Source organism: Borostomias antarcticus, assembly GCF_949987555.1.
Source record: "Borostomias antarcticus genome assembly, chromosome: 4".
Classification (NCBI taxonomy): domain Eukaryota; kingdom Metazoa; phylum Chordata; class Actinopteri; order Stomiiformes; family Stomiidae; genus Borostomias; species Borostomias antarcticus.
The window spans coordinates 12,238,877-12,264,510 of record NC_140237.1 but is presented as its reverse complement, the minus strand read 5'-3'; the positions used below and the strand labels follow the sequence as shown (position 1 = coordinate 12,264,510).

Here is a 25,634-nt window from a genome sequence, read left to right as displayed (position 1 = left end):
AAATCGCTATGGTAGCCACTTCCACTCTGGGATAGCCAATAGGTCTACGCGCACAAATAAAGAGTTCTGTCCATCCGATCGCTGTATAAACTGATCATTTATTGTCGAAAAAACAAACAAACATTCTCATGCGGTCCGTCTATACCGTGCGGTAGAAAAAACTGTTTGCCTTCCCGGTCCTTCCCCTCCCACCCAAGCAACCACTCCTTATCAAGGTAAACCCACTCATTCAGCTTGGGCAGCAGGCCTCTTAAAGGGGGAAGTACACATCATGAAGCAAATCATAGAAATAATAACAATAACAATACCAAACTCATAAATGGCTCCTACAGGGGGGATTTTTTTGCTCCTGAGCCTACATCCAAAAAATTAATGGAGGTGAATGGCCAGCCTCGTGGATCCGCCCCCCTGATTTGGATCCACTCTAAAATTGAATGGGTTCTAAGTTAGCCCATTCTACACCCCTCCATCGAGTTTCATGAAAATTGGTCAGGTAGTTTTTGCGTAATCCTGCCAACAAATAAATAAATAAACCAATCAATAAATAATCACGCCACCAAAAACATTACCTATCGCCCTAAGCTACCGCTGGGGTGCAGGTAAAAATAGCAAATCAAGTTGTTTTATATAAATTAGATATTGCTTAGAATTGTACAGTAACTGAGAATGTGACTGTTTACAGATTCTAATGGAAACAATCAAAAAGCATTGCAAATGTGGCACTTTTCTGAAAAGAATAACCCATGGAAGACTTGATACTGATGTTCACTCACCGTAACTGAACTTGTACTGAGAAGTCGCATTTGGTCCCCGAGATGTCCCTATGAAAGAATCATAACAATTCATATTGAATAACTCTAAATAGTTCATTTTAGAGTACTTTTAGAGCAAAACCATGTTTTTTAGTAAAATATGAATACTTCTGGCTTAAACATAATGTGAAAATATCCCGATCTTCATTTTGACATTTTGTTACCAAAGTGGCATTTGTGGTCTTTTAATAGAAAGTCTGGTTAGTTTTTGTCCCTAGTGGTTGAAGAGATGTGTGATGTAGAGTCTCTGTTTAGGTGCTGCTGCAGTATGTCATGTCAGGGGCGTATGGTGTGGGCTGTAAAGATGCCCCTGCATGCATCTTTGGAAAGTTTGAAGGGGTTTGGCAAAGGCTCAAATTAGGGTAGTCAGGCGGCCAAGCACGAATGTGCGAGGCACCGTATTTAATTGGTAGCATTATTATTATTATTTTCTCTGCCATGGAAGTCTATGGCAGCTCCTAGCCGACTAGTCACTTTTTACAAAACTTGGCAGAATGGTAGAAGCTTATGCCACAAAGCCTTGGAACTCATCTCACATCGATTGGCCAAAGGGGTGCGCTATAGCAACTGATTGCAATTGCAAACTTTGAATAGGCATATCTCATGCCTCGTTTGAGCTAGAGGCATGAATCTTTGCACACATACGCTTCTCCCCACGAGGAACAAATCAAGAAATGTCTAAACCTCAGTTCCAAAGGTCATAAGCAGGGCTTATGTGAGATGTTTATTCCACTTTGTTGTGCTCTTACGAAGTTCTTGCTCAGCAAATCATTTCTGTAATTTGCGCTTAAGTGTGAGTGGTATTTCATTTGTTCTCCATTAGAAGCATGTAGTGGCCCACTGCGCCAAAGCTTTGACTCTCACTCACATTGAGCTGCTGATCTGTTGGACTTGCTGTGGCGTTAGTGCGAAAGCAAAACATGTTTCCTGAAACCGCTGACTGTTGTCCGACGCTGCAGAGAGGAAGAGAGAGAGAGAGAGAGAGAGAGAGAGAGAACTGGTTAATGACAATAATATGGGGTACAATTACATCTAGAACAGGGAGAGGGAACAATCCAACATTTGGCCAGCAGCTTTGTTTACTCAATACTGGGCACAAACATAAAGGCTACAACTAATTGGGTGTTTGGAGGGTGCCAGTTACAGAGTCTGAAATGTTTTTGAGACAGTGAAAAACGAAATATTCTTTCCAACAGCACATGGGGTTCTTTCAGCAGAGCAATCAGTTTAGACACCTGACAAATTACCCAAATAAAACTTCACATAAAGAATGCTTCAGACAAAGGCCCAGTGGGTTCTCCATTTCTCCATGCCAGTGGAAATGGGAGCTTTGACAAGACAGAGGCTTGAGAGATGGAGCCAGAGAGGGGAATATCGATAGATAAAGAGAGAGAGAGAGAGAGTTCCTAAGGAAGATCCTATGAAAGCCAAAGATAAAACAGGTTGTCCCCATGTCACCCCTCTCTCTCTCTCTCTCTCTCTCTCTCTCTCTCTCCCTCTCAACAAAGACATCTCCTGTGTAGCTATGGTCTTGGTAAGATGCAGGTACTGCAGAGTAGCTTTGAAGTATCTCTCTGAACTGTGAACAATATTCACACAGTATATTATAGTGATTTGAATCTTAGAATGTTTGGTTGTCACAAACTACTCTATTTGGAACAGTTTGCAACATTTTCTCACTGAGTGACGCACCAACCGCCAGAAGGCATCGTTGAGCACACCGAACTGCTGTGTGACAACCTACCCGATATTACCTGATGAATGCGGATGAGAGAGACATATGGAAACAGCCTGAATCAACAGATAAAATGCCTACAATGTAAATGTATTATTTTCCAAGCCTTAACCATGTAATCTGTAGACAAATTGTCTTGGTGGTCCAATTATTCCTTAACATTCCAGGAAGAGTTGCTCTTCTGTCTTTCTTTACATATCACACTAATGCATGAGCATTGCGGCCATCGAATTTGAAGTCGATGTTGCAATATGCTGGTTAATTATTGAATGATTGAAATCGGACTACGAGTCGAATGTTTTTCTGGCATGCCGCCATTGTTATTGGGCTAGCTAAAAAATGCGTGTGAAGTTTGCATATATCGTAGCTAAATATGTCTATGGGGGGAAAAATTCAGCAGATAACTTACAACAAGATTGATCTAGCCAGGCAGTTTTGTGTTTTAACTTTGTGTATTGTATTTATTCAGTCTGGGAAATCCCACAATCTCCAGGGTCCAAATCAGGTTATGATGCGCGTAAACCATATTAGAATACATGGATTTGTAGTGTAGTTCAGTTTCAAAAATGGTTAGCATATTGCAATAACGTTGACCTTAGAACTTCCAGTCTACGTCCTACGGAGGTCAACACTGGATGTCCAGTCTATGTCCTACGGAGGTTGACACTTTCAATATGAAATCCATTGAGCTGTCACTATCAGTGAGGCAAGCCATCATTAGGCCGGAAAATCAAAATGAACCCACCAGAGAGACAGCAAAAACATCAGGTGTGGCCAAATCAACTGTTTGCACACACTGGTGAGCAGAATAATTATTTCCCTCAACAGTTGGCCAGATCAAGAACACTCCCCAGGAGGGAGGCGTATCTGTGTCAAAGTCAACAATCAAGAGAAGACAGAGTAAATACAGAGGGTTCACCACAAGATGTAAACCATTGGTGAGCCTCAAAAACAGGAAGACCAGATTAGAGTTTGCCAAAACACATCTTAAAACCTGTAGAGTTCTGGAACAACATCCTATGGACAGATGAGACAAAGATGAACTTATACCAGAATGATGGGAAGAGAAGAGTATGGAGAAGGGATGAACTGCTCATTAGTCTCGCGGGCCAGACGAGTCGACTTCCGGTCCGGATTGTCTACTACGTCTGGTATTCAGGCGCTGAAATTCTGTTGAAGGAAGTTGGTGAAAAACGGGCGGATATCCTGTCAAAACTCCCTAGAGAGTAGTAGACAGTCCGGACCGGAAGTGCTGAGTTTTTTTAAGAACTTCCTTTTACAAATTCTAAGCGGCTGAAGTCCAGACTCTCCTCCGTAGAGAGTCTGGCTCCGAGACTAACTGCTCATGATCCAAAGCACCACCTCATCAGTGAAGCAGGACGGCGTGGGCATGTATGGCTGCCAATGGAACTGGTTATTTTGTATTTATTGATGATGTGAATGATGACAAAAGCAGCAGAATGAATTCTGAAGTGTTTCGGGCAACATTATCTGCTCATATTCAGGCAAATACTTCAGAACCCATTGGACGGGGCTTCACAGTGCAGATAGACAATGACCTGAAGCATACTGCGAAAGCAACCAAAGAGTTACCATTCTGCTCTTCAATCAAAGGTAAGTTATAGTCATATTTAGATGGATATTAAGCTTTAGCTAAATTAAACTAACTTGACATAACGTTAGACCTAAATGACACATTAAACTATGTAACATTATGTTAGCTAGTACTAGTATGTTGATAGTTTTCATATTGTCTTAATTTGCTTGCTTTATGCGTTACATTTCTATTGTCATTCAGTAACTTCAATGTTATAGCCCATATCGCTCAATGTTACTCTGACTATAAAAATACTGTAGCCTACTCTCGGCTTGTGGCTTTACTGCCTTTGCTACGTTACATGATAGATAGTCATGCACTGAGCTCGTAATGTGTTCCATTAATTCAAACATCAGTGGCTTGGAGTCTCATAGCCTATATAATTAGATAGCCTATGCAATGAATCATGAATGACACCGGTGTTGAGAGCTGTTCAGAGCCAAAGTGATGGGGGTGGGTAGAGGGGAGATAGTTTGGCAGGAGGCACACTTATACTGAATACAAAGACTAAAGCTGTGGTTTGAAAGTCTTTACTTCCTCCCACCCCTCAGTGTCCTTTGAGCCTGGGTGAAGGGGAGATAATGTTGGAGGTACTGTAGAGGCATACTCACTGAATAGAAAGATCTAGAGCATTGCTACTTGAAAATACTCCGGCTATCAGCCCCTGGGCCTCTTGAAATGTAGGCTAATCTATTGTATTTAATGTTCTCTTTTTATATCTTTTTTTTCTACAGATATGTTGAACGTGGCAGGATACACAACAAACAAACGCATGCATGAGCGGTCGGTGGTTTACATCCTCCTAAGATGTAAGCTACTGGGAACACAACCGTCTGCCTGTCAGAAACCAGGCCAGGTCCAGCCTGGCTTATGTGAGTGGCTGGCTTGTTTCTGTTCAGGACTAGTAGGACGGAAGCTAGTCATGCCACTGAAATAACTGAATTGAAATGACATGAAATAATGTCTGATAAATTAAAGGTTCCCCGAGGAGTTTATTTTTGGTTACGAAACAGTCTCATTTTAATGTGGGTGAATCTACATTACCCACACTTGTTTATGTGTCCATTTTCGACAAATGTCGTTTCTTCTATGTAGTTTATTTTTAGATTATTATTTCGTGGTCAGGTCGTCCAGAACTTCCTTGGAATGGCGAAACGATTTACTGCAGTAGCCTACGCCGCCGACAAGAGACAGCGCGAGCATATATATACCGTTATATATTGTCAAAAGTAACGTTACTAGTAAGACCTATGTAATTACCTCGTCGGTGGCCATCATTCCGTCTTCAAAACAACCGGCTCAGGTAGCTAAGGTTTACGACCTGCGCGGGGAGGCTCATGGGAAATGTGGTCTTTTTGGGCGGAAAACACTTCCGCTTCCCGAAACTCCTCATAGGGCCTTTAAGATAGGTCTTGTCGCCTGGACACATCAGTTCCAATGCTTCCAATGCTAATCCAGCACAATAAGATAGCCAGGGATAGCCAGTTAGCTAATGAGCTCACAACAACTAGCAGCAGCTTCCATAACATTAATGGTAGCGGTCAGTGGCTATAGCAGTTACACTGATAATTCCTGTAATGTTAGCTATTTTGTTGCAATTGGTTCAACTTCTGTTTCTGGACAAAGGTAAGGGATAAATCTATATAACACAAGGCTAGCGGACCTACAGTGGGTCCCCGATGGACGAGCTGGCGGACCTCTGGCTGAATCCACTGGCGGACCTCCGGCCAAATCCGCTGGCGGCTTCCTGGCCATTTGCACATCGAATGGCAAGCGGACCTCTGGCAGATTATTAACGTGAGGGACAGTGGTCCGCTATTAATCCGAAATGCTCCCGCTATTGCTCCACCACCATTCCACCGGTAGTTCATTGTCTATATGGATTTATATTGCTAAATTAACTTACTCTGAACATTTTTTTGGTAACCCTTCCTTTCATAGTCCCCCAATTACTAAACATTTACCTGGTAAATACATGCTAAGTATAGCCTAATATATAATGGGTAATTACTGAGACACCTATACTGTAGGTATAATTTCAAAACAGTAGTATTCCAAATGTTCAATTACTACTACATTCAATAACTGACAAAGCACCACCAGGTAACGGTATATTTTTACATAACTTCTACAACATCCAGTGACAAACACAAACGACAAATCACAATGCTCACATTTATTTAAATGATTTGAATTATATTAATTATAACTGGATCCACTCAGGAATCTGGGAGTGGGACTGAGAACAGGAGGAGCAGAAAACAAAACCCAGAGTTGCATACACAGAGAAACATAACAGTAAGCACAAGTCTAGTATATCAATTGGACTTGTAATTGGTCACTTAATTGGTCACCCAGTTTCTGCAATCAGTTTGACACAGTTAATTCATCTGCAAAACTGACTGTATATTTCCTTTAAAAAAAACAACTTCTTGTTCCCATGGGATGTCTCCCGTCCCTCTGAAAAAATAGGGCAGAGAGGAGAGGAAAAAAGGTTGTGGCTAAAGTTAGGAATCAAACAGGTTCGTCCTCGAGATCGAACCCCTGATCTCCCGTATGGGAGTCGGACGCTTAATCCAGTACAGTACCGAGGAACTTGAAAGTGCGGGATGTCATAGTGTATTTATTTTGGTGTGCTGGGACTACTGCGTCTTGTGGTGCCAACATAGAAATGCAGGTCAACATTGAACGGAGTAAGGGAGGGAGGGAGTGACAACCCGACAAACGCTATCTATGTTGCGCTGGCTTACAGCCACGCACAAAAAAAGATCTTCCCTCTCCTCCCTCCCTACACATGAGACCGCCCACATTAAGTGGGAGACAGGTCTGCTTGTGATTGGACAACAGGGATAAGTGGATGATTGAACCCAGGTGATGGACAGACAGGACACAACGAACGACAGGGGAGGAACCACATGCACACTGCTTCCTAACGCCTAGGGGGAGACAGATGGAAGCAAGACAGCAGACACAGGACAACAACACAACAACGCATAAGTCCATTACAGCCAGTGGAATTTATCCTCTGCATTTCTCACATTCAAGCTGTCCTCCTCCAGGGACAGCCAGGAGCAGTGGGTGGCCTCGTCAGTAGCACCCGGGGACCAAGTCCAAGTGCTTAGTCTAAAGCTGTGTTCGGAATCGCTCCCTATTCACTATATAGTGCACTATATAGGCCGTCAGCCATTTTGTTTGTAGTGTCCGAATTCTCCACGGAATTTTTGTTCCCTATATAGTCCACTATTTATTACCCACAATTCACCTTGATTTGCAGGGAACAGTGCATGTACCCTACATTTTCTCCGTTCCCTAGGTAGTTCACTACATGGTGAACCCTATATAGGGAATAGGGAGTGAGGGAACGAGGGAGCGATTCCGAACACAGCTTAAGTCCTGCATTACCAGCCTTACCCCACGCCACACTCCAGCCAATCCAGCAATCAACCCCCACTAAAAGAGAGATGGCGGTCACAGATGATAGAGGTAAATAATTTAATATTGCCAATTTTTCACATCTGCTAGTAATAGTTGAATGTGATGCATACTAAGGTCTCAGGCTTTATTTGGCTTCTGCCCACGCTGCATTGACCCATGATAGAACATTACACACATTGGTTCCGGGGTGTACTGGGCAAGTCCATTTCCTGTCCTGCCAGGGTGCTGTACAGGGCAGACGGACTGAATGAACTGTCCTTCCAACAGTCATCCCTACGTGAGCAAGCCTAACCCTAACCCTACAGTCCGCCCTACCAGCCTCAACCTACCCCTAACCCTACAGTCCGCCCTACCAGCCTCAACCTACCCCTAACCCTACAGTCCGCCCTACCAGCCTCAACCTACCCCTAACCCTACAGTCCGCCCTACCAGCCTCAACCACCTACCAGCCTTAGCCCGACCCGTCTCAACCACCCTACTGCCAAACATAAACCTCCTGTACCCGCGGGTCGGGCTACACCAGCTCCATCTCACCAGCGCCCCATCACCATAGACCTTGACTCCCTGCCCCTCACTGAGACCTGGCATAGCGACGTCTATATTTTTATAAACAAATTCTGCCCACCTGAATATGCCATTCAGCGAATTATCTCCCACCGCACCCCTAGTACCATAATGAAACAGTCAGGTGGATCTAATATAAAAAACCTGATATCAGTTCCAGTGAATATACCATCCAGGCCTACTAGTCAGGCGAGCCAGCCCTTTTTTCCGGAAGCTATTTCAATGGCGATTCTAAATGTCAGGTCCCTACCAAGCAAAACTTTTCTCATTAATGATCTTATATGTGAACGTAAATTAGACTGTATGTTCCTAACTGAAACCTGGCTAAATATAAATGGATCAGCAGCCCTCATTGAAGCCTCTCCTCCTAACTACAGCTTTTTTCAATCTATCAGAAGTGGGAAAAAAGGTGGAGGAACAGCCACCATAGCTAAAGATGCCCTCAGCTGCAGGACCATCTCCTTTGATGATTTCGCCTCTTTTGAATAGCACGCTATTGTCCTAAAATGCCAGCCCCCAGTTCTGGCAGTAACCGTGTATAGGCCTCCCAAACAATGCCCTGCCTTCTCTACAGAATTTTCAGAACTCCTGTCCATCATCCATACAAATTATGATAAGATTATCATCATTGGAGATTTCAACATACACGTAGACACTGAGGCGGACTCGAAAGCTAGGGACTTTAACAACCTCCTAAACTCCATGGATTTTACCCAACATATCTCTGAGCCAACTCACAACCGTGGCCACACCCTTGATCTAGTGATTACTAAGGGCCTGACTATCACTGTTTCCTCTATTAGTGACCTCGCCCTCTCCGACCATTTCTGTATCTTCTTCACTGCATTAGTTCCTAAAGTCAAAAGTAATACTGAGCGCTTTATAAAGAAACGTTATCTTACCTCCGCAGTAGCCGATAGTTTTAGAGAAATAATGACCACAAACAATTTATCAACTCCAGAAGTGGGGCTCTTAGGAACTATTGAAGACCTGGCAACCACCTTTAACACCAGAGTAAGGGCAGCCTTGGATTCTGTAGCACCTATTAAACTGAAAAGGATCACAACCAATAATAAAGCCCCATGGCGAAATGAGGAAACATATCAACTAAAGAGAACCTGCAGAAGTTCTGAGCGTATATGGCGAAAAACCAAGCTACAGGTCCACCATGATATTCTCAAAGATCATCTCTCTGCTTTTAATAAAGCAATAAGAAATGCAAGGAAAGACCACTTCTCAAAATTGATATCTATCAACCGAAATAATTCAAGAGTGCTCTTCTCAACAATTGATAGCCTAATAAACCCAGCCGTAAAAACACCTGATAACCTGCTCTCTACCTCCAAATCTGAGGAATTTGCAGCTTCCTTCAGAGATAAGATTATGAATATTAGAAGGAATATCACTCAGGAAAGGCCATGCATCCCGTTCACAGATCCTCTCCCTCCATGTAATGGACATATGAGCCTGTTTACACTGATGGACACAGAAATGCTGAGAAAAGTAGTATCCAAACTCAAAACCTCCACATGCCTGCTGGATCCCATCCCCACCGATTTTTTCAAAACTATTTTTGACTCTGTATCCTATGACATTTTAGCCATTGTTAATGACTCCCTATCTACAGGTGTCTTCCCACCAATACTTAAAACTGCTCTGGTGAGACTCGTACTAAAGAAAAACAACTTAGACACTTCAGTTTTTAGCAATTTTAGACCAATCTCCAACCTTCCATTTTTGAGTAAAATTCTGGAAAAAATTGTTTTCACACAGATTAATGATTTCCTAGCTACAAGTTGTACCCTTGACCTTTTCCAGTCCGGCTTCCGTGCCCACCATAGCACAGAGACGGCATTAGTCAAAGTTGTAAATGACCTCAGAATTAATGCTGACTCCAAAGAGCTTTCTGTTCTTGTCCTCCTGGACCTGAGTGCAGCCTTTGATACTATAGATCATGCAATCCTCATCGAAAGACTGGAAAAGTGGGTTGGCCTCTCTGGTCCAGTCCTAAATTGGCTTAAGACCTATCTAACCGGTCATGATTTCTTCATTGCCCTCGGTGAATATAGCTCAAGAAAGATCCCTATGACCTGTGGGGTGCCCCAAGGATCGATCCTAGGACCTCTACTCTTCAGCCTGTACATGCTGCCCCTTGGCAGTGTCATCAGGAGGCACAATATTAGCTACCATAGCTACGCAGATGATACTCAACTTTATATTTCCGTAACACCCAGTAACTACAGTTTGGTTGACTGCCTTGTCAAGTGTATTACAGATATAAATGTATGGATGTCACATAATTTCCTCCAACTAAACCAGGACAAAACAGAAGTACTGATCATTGGAGAAAAAGCTGAAAGAGAGAAACTAGCTGCACACCTAAAAACTCTGGAAATTGACACCAATTGCCAGGCTAAAAATTTAGGTGTCATACTTGACTCAGATCTTAATTTCGAAAACCACATCAAGAATATTACAAAGACATCCTTTTACCACCTAAGGAACATTGCCAAGGTGCAACCCTTTCTCTCTCAGGCTGACACCGAAAGATTAATGCATGCTTTCATCACAAGCAGGCTGGACTACTGCAATGCTCTACTATCAGGCCTACCAAAGAAAGCAATCTCTAAGCTACAAATAATACAGAATGCTGCAGCAAGAGTCCTCACTAAGACTAGACGAAGGGCACACATCACACCAGCGTTAAAATCACTACACTGGTTACCAGTCAACTCCAGAATAGACTTTAAAATACTATTACTAGTCTATAAATCTCTCCACAGTCACTCACCAGAATATATTTCAGACATGCTTGTTAAGTACATGCCAAACAGACCACTTAGATCCTCAGGCACTGAACTTTTAACAGTTCCAAAAGCCAGGACCAAGAAACATGGAGAGGCAGCTTTTAGTTTCTATGCCCCCAACCTCTGGAACACCCTACCGGAGTGCCTAAGAAGGGCTGAAACAACGGAGGTCTTCAAGCGAGACCTCAAGACGTACCTTTTCGACCTAGCCTACAATCACTAGCTAGGACCCTGAGATACAGAAAGGCAGCCTCAAACCTACCTGTGAATCCTCTGTATACATTGATACTTGTCCTGCTATGCAATGTATGTATATCAAGTAGTGTACAGAAGCTGGTTATCCTGAAACAGGCTTGTTCTGACTGTTGTGTTGCTTCAATGAATCAGTGTCCTACTAACCGTTTTTCTGTCTCCCCTAGTGTCTCTCTCTCTCCCTCCTATCCTCTAACCAGGTCCAGTGTCAGCTGCGGAGCTGTGGATATCGTAGTATTTAGTACACACACACACACATGTACACACAAGACACACATCAGTCCTCATCCGGCTTTGGCCTGGACCTGATGCTCTTAGCCTTTCTTGCTCCGAAAACTTAATTTAAACTTAATTTAATATTATTTATTGTTCTTTAAATGTTCTTAGCCATTAGACAAATATATTCCAGGAGCCTGCCCCAGGTTGCCTGTTTCATTATCTGTGTGGTCTGAATGGCTCTATGTGCTACTAACCCTGCTCTGCCTTCCCTCTCCCTGGTGCCTCTCTCTCTCCCTCCTATCTTCTAACCAGGTTCAGTGGATGCCCCACTGTCACCAGCAGACCTCACGAAGTCCGATAGATACCCCTGTGTCTACTGTGGATGATGTAGCATGTCCGTAGAATATTCTCTCTCCTATGATGCTTTTAGCCTCTCTCACTCTGAAATGTAATTCAATGCAATGTATTGCTTCATAAATGTTCTTAGCCGGTAGACAAACATACTCCTGGAGCTTGCTCGATCGCCTTGTTGAGAGGGGTCAGGGAAGATTTTTTTACAGCTCACTTATCTGGCCCCCGGGTGATTACTGTTTTTTTGCTTCCCTCTGGAATATGTAGAGAGTGGGTCGTATGCCCACCTCCCTTGTTCTCTGTAAAGCGCATTGTGTTGCCTCTGGGTATGAAATGCGCTATACAAATAAAGCTTTGATTGATTGATTGAACCTACCCCTAACCCTACAGTCCGCCCTATCAGCCTCAACCTACCCCTAACCCTACAGTCCGCCCTATCAGCCTCAACCTACCCCTAACCCTACAGTCCGCCCTACCAGCCTCAACCTACCCCTAACCCTACAGTCCGCCCTACCAGCCTCAACCTACCCCTAACCCTAACCCTACCAGGCAGAACAGAAGAGGTGGGCAGAGGAGAACAGGAAGTTGTAGTGGACATTATTACATTATTTTGGGGATATCCCAAAGAAAACTGTATGTATAGAGAGAACTGTGTGTATATATATATATATATATATATATAGAACATTTTTTTTTTTTTTTTTTAATAAAAACATTAAAAAGTGTGATTATATATAAAATATAGTGTACTTGTCGCTTTCATTTGCATGTTTTTAACAATTAATCAGAAAAGAAGAAAAGGTCTGAGAGGAAAGGGAAGTTTTAGTGGTTATTGTTTTTGGGGTGTATCGGCCAAAAGAAAAGACAAAACTGTACATATACAAGTTGTTAATAGTGCATATACAATGTTCAGAACTGTGAATAAGCAGCTGAGGAGCTGAGAGAGTTGTGTGACACCATGCAAAATATACTGTAGGCATACTCATTACTTTCATCTGCATGCTTGTGTACTTCGTCACAGTGCAATATTGTTAAATGTGAATTTAATGTGGTGTAATACAAGTATATAAATATTTTCTGATCATTATCTTAATTACTATAAACTACACTCTGACCTTTTAGAATGCTTTACAGGAATCATCAGTGTAATGTTAGCTAACTGCTTTAGCCACCGACAGCTAGCGTTAATGTTGGAAGCTGCTGCTAGTTCTATGCTCGTGAGCTAACTGGCTATCACAGTCTTATTGTCCTGGATTAGCATTGGAAGCATTGGAACTGATGTATCCAAGTGACAAGACCTATCTTCATTTATCAGACATTATTTCTTGTAATTTCAGTTCACAGCTATTTCGATGGCATGGCTAGCTGGAAGCAGCCCAAAGGCCAGGCTCCACCTGGTCTAGTTTGTGGAGCATCTGTTGATTTGCTCTTGCAGGTCCTGAGGTCCTTTGGGCAAACCACCCTAGTGACATAGGACGTATCCATAGTGCCACCCTGGTACGTATCACCGTTAAAACATCCATGAGGCTCCCGGCCGAGGCCCAGTATCCAGTCCGCTCAGAGGCCGAAGCAGGTATTGAATCAGTTATAGCCTCCCTCGTGGAGCGAGGTGGGATCATACCCAAACAAAGCCCATGCAACACTCCTATCCTGCCTGTAAAGAGCCCAGGCCAGGAGACGAGGTGCTTTGTGTCAGACCTGAGTCAAGGAGACGAGGTGCTTTGTGTCAGACCTGAGTCAATGATGGCGTTGTATCGGCGTGTCCTGTGCTTCCCTATTCCCTCACTGTGCTAGTATTCCTCCCAACACCACACACACTATTCTGTAGTATTCCTCCCAACACCACACACACTATTCTGTAGTATTCCTCCCAACACCACACACACTATTCTGCATGTTTCCCTGTTCCCAAACACCACAGCTCACAGTACCGTTTTGATTTAACATAATATGGGGAGTCAATATATCTGGTCAGCCCTCCCACTGGGACACAGAACCTGGACAGTTCTCCCACTGGGATACACAACCTGGACAGTCCTCCCTCAGGGATACACAGAGAGACCCACTCCTCCCTCAGGGATACACAGAGAGACCCACTATTTTCTCACTATTTTCTACAGGTGGACCTCAGTGGCATCATTTTTCCTGGAGGCTCAACTTTGATCCAGTATGTGGATACTGTGGTAGTCCTTGATTTAAGAGCAAAATGCATCCAAGGCCAAGCTACAGCAGTGCCAGGAACAGGCTGTATACCTACAGTAGGACATGTACTGCATGGAGACACGGTAGGTCTCTCTCTGATGACTGAGTGAAAGCTATTGCTCAATATTCCAAAGCCTACCAGTGATGCAGATGCAGTCATTCTTGGGGGCAAAAGGTTACTACCATCAGTGGATTAGTGATTCTGCTCTCCTAGCTTGCTCACTAGAGGTGGTGAAAAAAATATTTAAGAATTAATATAAGAATAGCGATTCTATTCTTGACGATTGTCGATCGATTCATAGGGGGAGACAAGTGACAAATACATAAGGGTCTCTGCCAAGACCCTAATTATTTTAAACTTCTTAAATTAAAAATATCTTCAAAATCATGTCTGACATCCATGAGGTACTGTATGTGAAAGCCTTCAAACTTGTGTCAAAATTGCACAGCCACAAATTCAAATCCCAACTGCCACTATGTATGTATGTATGTATGTATGTATGTATGTATGTATGTATGTATGTATGTATGTATGTATGTATGTATGTATGTATGTACAGTATGTATGCATGCATGCATGTTCTATCTATCTATCTATCTATATATCCATCCATCTATCTTTTTTGGCTTGTCTTGCTAATTGCCGATGAACTGCGGCTGTGCTCTGGCCAGATGCAGTCCTAGGCGAGCGTTGGGCGGGATTGACAACAGTGACGTCTCTGATTGGTGGAGCTCGCACTGTTGCACTATGGGATTGTGGGGAGTGTTTTTTTTCTCTCCATACGAGATAAATTGTTTGAGGGGGACGGGATGAGGACAGATTTCAAAATACTGTCGAAAATGGTTTTTGAGAGAATTCTGAAAACTGTCACTACATGTTCCATGTCATGAAAATGACATTTTTATCATCAACATGGAAGATTTATTGAGCATGGCTGGCTTCAGATAGCTCTAGCTAAAAAAAAGGATGATGTCAAGTTTATTTACGTGGATAAACATTTTAGTAGACATACATACTGTACTGTGATGAAAATGAGTTGTGGCACATGGATTAACAGATTGACCGAATGATTACACTGAACACAGGTGGGACTGATTAAGAGAGATGTAAGCAGACAGAAGACTGGTCAGATGAAGAGATACAAACAAGATGAAGGAACAGTACCTGCTACACATGAGGAACAGGCTGGCCTGATCCAGCTTCAAGCTGCACTAAGCATTTTCCAGCAAGGCAAAACTATAATGGGATGCTCCACTAAGGACAAACTGTGCATAAAGGCTAATAGCTCATTTTATTCCAATATTTTATATTGGTATATGTATTGCTTGTTTCCCTTGTCTGTGAGTATATAATATACTCTGCATGAAAACACAAGATCCTGGAGTCTGTCTCATCTTCCTCAGTCACTCACAGCTGGCCTAGGCCTACTGTAGGACCACAAGGGTCCGTTCACAGACAGACCAGCTGCTGGTGCTGCATTGCCTTTCTTTCTGTTGCAGCAGTGCAGTTCAAAGCAGCAGCACCACAAATTCCTGAGAAATTTAAAAGAGTCTGAAAAACACACCTTAGGATAGACAAGTGGGTTGAACAGGTGAGTCAGCTGTGCGTCAGCGTTTTCTCAGCATAAGAACGATAGAGAGAAACACTAGTGAGAGAAGTGAGTTAATGAAAGTGTGTCTGTTTGTGTTTTTAGAAGGCTGTAATAAACGTTAGAATATTGCCCCAAACGCCCTGTGACTTCTTGAAGTCTCCTATTTACAGTAAGAGCCGCTGCCTCAGACCAGAAACTCCACCGCTTTCAATCACTGGCAAGCAGGAGAAAACAGATAAGACACACACAGGCACAGGCGCGAGCGCACACACACGCGCACACACGCACGCACGCACACACACGCACGCACACACACACACGCACGCACACGCACGCACGCACACACACGCACGCACACACACGCACGCACGCACACACACGCACGCACACACACACACACACACACATACACCTGAATACTCTCTGGCGTTGGCCCTATCGTCTCTCTGCAGGTAAAAAGGGGCCCCTAAAAATAGCCCCGGCTTACGTAATCCAATCTTTTCCAAGCTGCAGAAAGATCTAGGTCCAGTTCACACAGCCTCTATCTGGGCTTAGCACACTACTCAAGCTGCCTGGGTGCATGGAGGTTAAAACAAAGAGAGGAGCTCAATTCTCCTGCTAGGGGAATCAGGCTGTATGTCTGAATGACAGCAAACTGTTAACAGCTCAACTGGCTTCTTTTTGATTCTACAATACACACACACATACGTAAAGGAGTAGTAAAGGGGAAATGCATGTTCAGCCCTGTTTTAAGGTTACTTATGATCATATACAATGGTTCAGATGTTCACGTTTTTTGAATGATTTTTCACAGTGCCCATCCACATCCATTGTATGACCAAAACGGTGGTAGAGCAATTATCAGACTTTCTCAAAAGTGCTAGTTTTGTCAACGTTTTGATCTGAACCATTGTATATGATCATAACTAACCTTAAAACAGGGCTAAACATGCCTTTTCCCTTTACTACTCCTTTAAAACATGCACACACATGCACTAATACACACACGTATACAAACAATTGACCTCGCCCGCACACTTACACGCAAACCTAGCACATACACGCACACACGCACACACACACACACACAGACCCGAGGGTTTCTCCTACATTTAGATATTGCACGCTGCTGCTTAGATGTTTTCACTGGCAGCCCGGAGAAGAAAATGACCAGTATTGGATTAAAACCTTGTTGCTACAGTTGTAACAGCCAGAATATTCTTTCAAGCAAGTCAAACACACACACACACAGAACAAAGACAAACCTATGGGTTGTTTATTTTTTATATTTTTTGTCTCCCTCGGTCTTCCTCTCCAACCTATGCATCTCTGAGTTGCCTTTCCTTATTATGTTCTTATGTTTGATGGATGAATGAAGTAGGAGGGGTTTGTTCTTATGTTTGATGGATGAATGAAGTAGGAGGGGTTTGTTCTTATGTTTGATGGATGAATGAAGTAGGAGGGGTTTGTTCTTATGTTTGATGGATGAATGAAGTAGGAGGGGTTTGTTCTTATGTTTGATGGATGAATGAAGTAGGAGGGGTTTGTTCTTATGTTTGATGGATGAATGAAGTAGGAGGGGTTTGTTCTTATGTTTGATGGATGAATGAATTGGGAGGGGTTTGTTTCGGGGGCGATGCAGAGCATGTAGTCGTGCCAACGGCCACATTGGAGCTGGAAAACCCTGCAGACGCAGGAAATGATCAGAATGATCACAGAGTAGCGAGGCGAGCTGGGGGGTCTCTCTCTCCCGCTCTCCCGACAGCATGCTTTAAAGAGCTAATTACTTTCCGTTTAGGGGGAGGTGTGTGTGTGTGCGCGTGTGTGTGTGTGTTTGTGTGTGTGGAGTATAATCCCCCCCCCCAAACCCAGACACACACACAAACACACATGCGCACACACACACACACCCCAGATGATTCCCAGATGGATTGGGTACCTCCCTTCATCACATCAGTGTTTACTGGGGACTGGGTTGTTTCCCTGCCACCAGGCTGAGGGTGCTGTTCTCTCCTCAACACCAGGGTGCTGTTCTCTCCTCAACACCAGGGTGCTGTTCTCTCCTCAACACCAGGGTGCTGTTCTCTACTCAACACCCAGGGTGCTGTTCTCTCCTCAACACCCAGGGTGCTGTTCTCTCCTCAACACCAGGGTGCTGTTCTCTCCTCAACACCAGGGTGCTGTTCTCTCAACACCAGGGTGCTGTTCTCTCCTCAACACCAGGGTGCTGTTCTCTCCTCAACACCAGGGTGCTGTTCTCTCCTCAACACCCAGGGTGCTGTTCTCTCCTCAACACCCAGGGTGCTGTTCTCTCTTCAACACCAGGGTGCTGTTCTCTACTCAACACCCAGGGTGCTGTTCTCTCCTCAACACCCAGGGTGCTGTTCTCTCCTCAACACCCAGGGTGCTGTTCTCTACTCAACACCCAGGGTGCTGTTCTCTCCTCAACACCCAGGGTGCTGTTCTCTCCTCAACACCAGGGTGCTGTTCTCTCCTCAACACCCAGGGTGCTGTTCTCTCCTCAACACCAGGGTGCTGTTCTCTACTCAACACCAGGGTGCTGTTCTCTCTTCAACACCCAGGCTGCTGTTCTCTCTTCAACACCAGGGTGCTGTGGATCTGCCAGTGCCCCTAATGAGCTCTGCTCTGCATCGGCATACAAGGACTGGAGGAAAAACAAAAATCCTGCAAGCCTGAAGTGCGGTTCCTAACAACCATCATCTTCCTCCTCCTCCTCCTCCTCCTCCTCCTCCTCCCCCCGGCCTGCTGTCTATAAATAGACTGTTTCTCCCTCCCTCTCCCTCTCTCTCTCTCTCTAGCTCTACCACTCACCCCCTAATGCTCTCTCTCTCTCTCTCTCTCTCTCATTTCGACTGTTCTCTCGCCATGCCGTCTCTCCCTCTCCTGCTCTCTCTCTCTACCTTCCCCAGTCTCTCCCCCTCTTGCTCTCTTTTGCTCTTCCATTTCCTCCCCTCATTCTCTAGCTTTCTCTCTCTCTTCCACATTCTCTGTTCTGTCTTTCCTGCGCAACCCCATAGCTCTCTAGTTCTACCACTCTCTCTCCTCTCTCTCATGCCCACCCCCCTCTCCAGCTCGGCCATTCTCTCTCTCTCTCTTCTTGTTCAATGGCTCTCTCTCCTCTCTCCAGCTCTGCAATTCTCTCTCTCTTTCTCTCTCTCTCCTCTTGTTCTCTGACTCTCTCTCTCCTTCTCTCTCCAGCTCTAAGCTCTAATACTCTCTCCTCCCCCATCCTACTCTCCCCCTCCCCCTCCCCCACCCAACTGGGTTTCTGTTCAGCCTCTGATTTGTCCTCCCCAGCTCCCACACACACACACACACACACACACACACACACACACACACGCACACGCACACGCACACAATATCTCAGTTATCTTTCTAAAGATATCTCTGCCATCTCTACTGGACCACTACCTCTGTCTCTTACAGAGACAACACTGTTTTGTGGTTTTGTGGCGCTTCCATAGGCGTGTTGTAGCGCAGAGGAATCCACGCCTTCGGTCGTGTGCTGCCCTGTCCTCTAAGGGGGGCGCGTGGACCTGTCCTCTGAGGGGGGCGCGTTGACCTGTCCTCTGAGGGGGGCGCGTTGACGTGTCCTCTGAGGGGGGCGCGTTGACCTGTCCTCTGAGGGGGGCGCGTTGCTCTGTCCTCTGAGGTGGGCGCGTGGACATGTTCTGGACAGCAGAGGGCAAGAGGAGGGGATGGGAGAGCTAAGCTAGATCTATTTTGGCTGATCAGGCCTCAGAATAGTGTTTGTCTTAATATTCCGACTCGCTGGCTGGCTCCGGGGCTGTGACCCATGCATGCGCCTCCCTGGATCAATGGGTCTCTTCTTGGCACTCTGCATGCGCTCCTTCCTACCGCCCAAATATCTCTACAACTGCCGCTGCCAATCACTCGTTGACTAAAGGAGAGGAGAAAGGAGGTGAGGAGATAAGACAGGAGGAGAAGAAGGAGACAAGAAGAGAGGAGATAGGAGAGGAGACAGGACTTGGAATGGTTTGATTCACCTTTGTTCGGTGGGTGTGAGAACCGGTTCGGGGGTGGGGGTGGGGTGGGGTTTGATGGAGAAATGGTGATTTGATTTACAATTGTTTTCTTAAAGGACGGACCTTTGGATTATTGGGGGAAAATGGTGCCACTTTGGGATTTGTATTTGAGTACCCTTGCACTGTCAACTATCCATCCATCCATCTTCATCCGCTTATCTGGGGTCGGGTCACGGAGGCAGCAGTTCCAGCAGGGGGCCCCAGACATCCCTCTCCCTAGCAGCATCAACAAGCTCTGCCTGGGGAATCTTTAGCCGCTCACAGGCCAGTGCGGAGATGTAGTCCCAACCACCTGGTCCGGGGTCTACCCCGCGGCCTCCTCCCAGCCGGACATGCCTGGAATACCTCCCTAGGGAGGCGCCCAGGAGGCATCCTCACCAGATGCCCGAACCACCTCAACTGGCTCCTTTCGAGAGAAAGGAGCAGCGGCTCTACTCCCGAGTCTCTCCCAGATGACTGAACTTCTCACCCGGTCATAAGCCTTCTCCAAGTCCACAAAACACATGTAGACAGGTTGGGCAAACTCCCAAGCCCCCTCCAAGATCCTTGCGAGAGTGAAGAGCTGGTCAGTGGTTGCACGACCAGGACGAAATCCGCATTGTTCCTCTTCGATCTGAGGTTCGACTATCGGCCGGACCCTCCTTTCCAGCACCTTGGAGTACCCTTTCCCTGGGAGGCTGAGTAATGTGATGCCTCTATAATTGGCACACGCCCTCTGGTCCCCTTTTTTGAATATTGAGACCACCACCCCAGTCTGCCACTCCTTTGGCACTGACCCGGACTTCCACACAATGTTAAAGAGGCGTGTCAACCAAGACAGCCCCTCAACACCCAGCACCTTCAGCATTTCTGGACGGATCTCATCAGTCCCTGGGGCTTTGCCACTGTGGAGTTGTTTGACTACCTCAGTGACCTCCTCTAGGGAAATTGACGATGGCCCCCCATCATCTTCCGGCTCTGCCTCGATCGTAGAGGGTGGATTAGTCGGGTTCAGGAGTTCCTCAAAGTGCTCCTTCCAACGCTCAACAACCTCCTCAGTTGAGGTCAGCAGTGTCCCTTCCTTGCTGTATACAGCTTGGATGGTCCCCCGCTTTCCCTTCCTGAGGTGTCTGATGGTCTTCCAGAAACACTTTGGTGACGACTTAAAGTCCTTCGCCATGGTTTCTCCGAACTCCTCCTACACCCGCTGCTTTGCCTTGGTCACGGCCGAAGTCGCAGCCCTCCGGGCCAGTCGATACCCTGCAACTGCTTCTGGAGTCCCCCGGGCTAACATATTCCAGAAGGCCTCCTTCTTCAGTCGGACGGCTTCCCTGACCACCGCTGTCCACCACGGTATCCGAGGGTTACCGCCCCTTGAGGTACCTATGGCCCTCAGGCCACAGCTCCCAGCTGCAGCTTCAGCAATGGAGGCTTTGAACACCGACCACTCATGCTCAATGTCCCCAACCTCCACAGGGATGCCTGAGAAGCTCCACCGGAGGTGGCAATTGAAATCTCTCTTGACAGGCTCTTCCTCCAGACGTTCCCAGTTCACCCTCACTACACGGTTGGGTTTTCCAGGTCTGTCCAGAAGCTTCCCCCGCCATCGAAACCAGCTCACCACCAGATGGTGATCAGTGGACAGCTCTGCCCCTCTCTTTACCCGAGTGTCCAAAACACATGGCCTCAGATCAGATGATATGATAACAAAATCGATCATCGACCTTCAGCCTAAGGTGTTCTGATGCCAGGTGTACTTGTGGCCATCCTTGTGTTCGAACATGGTGTTTCTCATGGACAAACCGTGACTAGCACAGAAGTACAACAATGAAACACCACTCGGGTTCAGATCATGGTGGCCATGCCTCCCAATCACGCCCCTCCAAGTTTCTCCATCATTGCACACGTGTGCATTGAAGTCTCCAAATTGGACAGTGGAGTCCCCTGCAGGAGCCCCAAATAGGACTTCACTGCTTTTCGGTGCATAAGCACAAACCACAGAGTCCCCCTCCCCCACAGTACTTAGGCACGACCCTCTCGTCCACTGGGGTGAACTCCAGCACAGAGGCACTCAGCCGGGGGCTAGCTAGTATAGCCACACCTGCCTTAAACCTCATACCGTGAGCAACTCCGGAGAAGAACAGAGTCCAACCCCTATCCAGGAGTTTGGTTCCGGTGCCGGTGCTGTGCGTGGAGGTTACACCAGGTGTAATTGGTATCGCTCCACCTCCCTCACAAGCTCCGGCTCCTTCCCCCCCAGCGAGGTCACGTTCCATGTCCCCAGAGCCAGCCTTTGCCGCCAGCCTTTGCCGCCCGGGTCCAGTCCGTCGGTGCCCCCCGCCTTCACCGCCACCTAGTTGGCAGCGCACCCGACCCCAACAATTCCTGGTGGGTCCACGGGACGGAGGATGGGATGGTGTTGCCACGTTGCTTATTCGGGCTGGGCCCGGCTGGGCTCCATGGTAAGCCCGGCCACCAGGCGCTCGCAGGCGGGCCCTCCGTCTGTCAACTGTCAACTAGTGAACACAAATACACTGTATGGACAAAAGTATTGAACACACCTCTTAACCTTTGAATTCAGGCGTTTCATCCAGTCCAATTGCCACAGGTGTATAAAATCAATCACCTAGCCATGCACTCTGCCTCTATAAACATAGCCAACATAGTTTCCATAGTCGAGCAGCTGCACGCAAGCCTTGCATCACCAAGCGCAAGGCCAAGCGTGGGATGGAGTGGTGTAAAGCACGCCGCCACTGGACGCTGGAGCAGTAGAAACGTGTTCTGTGGAGTGACGAATCACGCTTCTCTATCTGGCGGTCTGATGGACGAGTCTGTTTGGCAAATGCCAGGAGAACGTTACCTGCCTGACAGCATTGTGCCAACTGTAAAGTTTGGTGGAGGGGGGATAATGGTCTGGGATTGTTTTTCTGGGGTTGGCCTAGACCCCTTAGATCCAGTGAAGGGAAATGTTAATGCTTCAGCTTACCAAGACATTTTGGACAATTCTATGCTTCCAACTTTGTGGTAACAGTTTGGGGAAGACCCTTTTCTGTTCCAGCATGACTGTGCCCCAGTGTACAAAGCAAGGTCCATAAAGGCGTGGTTGTGTGAGGCTGGTGTGGAAGAACTTGACTGGCCCGCTCAGAGCCCTGACCTCAACCTCATCCAACACCTTTGGGATGAACTAGAACAGAGATTGCGAGCTAGGCCCTCTCGTCCAACATCAGTGTCTGACCTCACAAACGCTCTTCTGGAGCCTACACTCCAGAATCTTGTAGAAAGCCTTCCCAGAAGAGTGGAAGCTATTGATAAAGCGGGGACAACTCCGTATCAATGTCTATGAATTTAGAAGGGGATGTCATAAAAGCTCCTGTTACTTTTGGCTACTTTTGTCCATATAGTGTATGTTTAATGAACTCCCCTACTTTTATTTAACATCAAATATGTGTACATGTCCAGATTAGCCACTGTGTCTTGGTCTACTTCACTACCTAAAGGGAAGTGCACAGCGCAGGCAATGGATTTGGCCAGAACTATCAAGAGAACAGCTGGATGTAAAAGCCCATCAGCCTTAGCCAGGCCTGGCCTCTTTAGTGGAACCAAGCCTAGCTGGAGTCTATGAGATGCTAGCCTGCTAGTGACTTTGATACACTTGTGTACTCCCGTACAAAGACACAAACACACACACGCAAACACACACACACACACGTATTTGAATGCACATACACACACAAGTCAGAGGTGCACACACACGCACAAGAATTAGGCTAGGCGGAGACATGTACACGGGTGCGCGCACACACACATAGACGCACACACACACACTTGTATAAGGTGTACACACACATACAGAACTCCCCTGTCCCTCCCTCTGCCAAGCTATCAAACCCCACTGCAAAAAGTCAACATGGATACTAGCTACACCACTACCCCACCCCTTTAACAACTGAGAAAACATGGATACTAGCTACACCACTACCCCGCCCCTTTACCACTATCCCGCCCCTTTAACAACCGAGAATCTTCCAGAATGTTCTTCCCCCTTTATGCCAAGAGCAATGATTAGCATTTGCTTGTTCAGATACAGTACAGGGGAGTGTGTGTGTGTGTGTGTGTGTGTGTGTGTGCGGAGCCTTCCCGGCACACCATCTCTTAGCTTGTTGATATGAGCCCACACCTGTACCTGTATCTGTTGTTCTGACTCGTACGGCCTTCCATCCTCCCAGCGTGTGGAGAGAGTACCCGTAAAAGAGCTTTTAGAACGGGAAGGCTGAATGCTTTTATAAGCTGCAGGAGAGACCACTGAAAGCTAGTCTATTTTTCTAGACGTGTGTGTGTTTGTGTGTGTGTGCATGTGTGTGATTGTGTGTGTCGACAGCTGAGTTGGTTGATTGGTTGGTTGATTGGTTGATTGGTTGGTTGATTGGTTGATTGTTTGATTGGTTGGCTGGTTGATTGGTTGAGTGGTTGGTTGACTGGTTGGTTGGTTGAGCTGTATTTCAAGACGGGCTGTGCGTTAGGGGAAAGGCTCGGTTTTGTGTTGGCTAGTGAGGACATGTATGGGAACTAGTTTTGTGTTAATGAAAGGTGTGTCACTGTGTGTGTATGTGTGTGTGCATATTGTAGTTGCTTAAAAATGAAAGTATTTGCCAAAGCCTGGGTTCGCTTAAAAAGATGTTCAGTCAGGTTTATTAAGAAACAATACGGTTGCAAACGGACTTCAATAGTAAAAACACAGAGTGATTCTATCAGAGAAGTGAAAGTCAGATCGCCAAACTGCTCCTTATATTGCTTCAAACCAACGAGGTAGTAGGTGTCATTTGATTGGCTGAGTCGGATATCACCCAGTGGGCGGGGATGAAAACTCACTTTGAATATACTTTGAATATAGACAAAGGTCTGAGTCAGGGCAGGAAGGACAAGGTGTGGCCTTTCTGACTTGAACAAAGAAGGGATGAAGAGCGAGGCAGAGGAGTCTGTTTACAATTACAAAAGGGAGGGTTGGGTGTTTATAATTATAAAGGGAGATTGAAACCTAGGGGTTTTCAGGGGACTTGATGAATAGAAAAGATATGAATCTGAATAGTCTTGAGACTGTGTGTTAAATTCCATGACAATATCAGTATATAGAGTATTCATTCATTCATTCAATCATTATTTAACCTCGAGAGTCAATTGAGAGCAAGCTCTCATTTACAATGACGTCATCATTGAGTATAAGTGTGTGTGTGTCTGTGTGTATATGTATATAGAGTATAAGTGTGTGTGTGTGTGTGTGTGTGTGTGTGTGTATCAGTATATAGGGTATAAGTGTGTGTGTGTGTGTGTGTGTGTATCAGTATATAAAGTATAAGTGTGTGTGTGTGTGTGTGTGTGTGTGTGTGTGTGTGTGTGTGTGTGTGTGTGTGTGTGTGTGTGTGTGTGTGTGTGTGTGTGTGTGTGTGTGTGTGTGTGTGCTGTAGTGTTGTGTGCTGCCTGGGCCCCAGTCATGGTGCCCCACGAAAATTATTCATGTTAATGAAAACAAAACACAGGAAATTGCGCAACGCTGGTGTGGTCATACCAATACAAACTGCTGGTTGGGCTTTAAAGAGCTGAGCTCAGGTCCTCCTCCAGAGCCCATTAAGAGCTGAGCTCAGGTCCTCCTCCAGAGCCCGTTAACAGCTGAGCTCAGGTCCTCCTCCAGAGCCCGTTAAGAGCTGAGATCAGGTCCTCCTCCAGAGCCCGTTAAGAGCTTAGCTCAGGTCCTCCTCCAGAACCTGTTAAGATCCTCCTCCAGAGCCTGCTAAGCCCTCGTTCCTCTGGGCCTGGCTGGACATGTGACGGCCATCTTGTTTGGTGGGAGCGTTAGTGGTTATTATCAGCCATCTTGTTTGGGGTGAGCGTTAGTGGTTATCAGCCATTTTATGTTTGTTTGAAGTGTGCTCGTTTGAACGGTTAGCCTGTAGCAGCTTAATGATAGACTGAGGGTAAGAGAAGACTAATACAGCAACAGCGTGCAGACATTTCCAAATGTTGA

The 25,634-nt window shown here is 45.9% G+C and overlaps 1 protein-coding gene across 1 annotated transcript in view; it reads right to left on the bottom strand.

Annotated features, from left to right (window-relative positions):
• The window catches only part of LOC311308546 (E3 SUMO-protein ligase PIAS1-like), a gene marked incomplete at its 3' end in the record, with an annotated part of 75,241 nt that overhangs the window by 22,394 nt on the left and 27,213 nt on the right, over window positions 1-25,634 (bottom strand). Inside the window, exons 3-4 of the mRNA XM_084437514.1 lie at window positions 1,681-1,765; window positions 774-821 (exon numbers count right to left, since the gene is read on the bottom strand). Of these exons, the coding sequence (XP_084293640.1) occupies window positions 774-821; window positions 1,681-1,765 (133 nt within the window). The remainder of the gene's footprint in view (window positions 1-773; window positions 822-1,680; window positions 1,766-25,634) is intronic.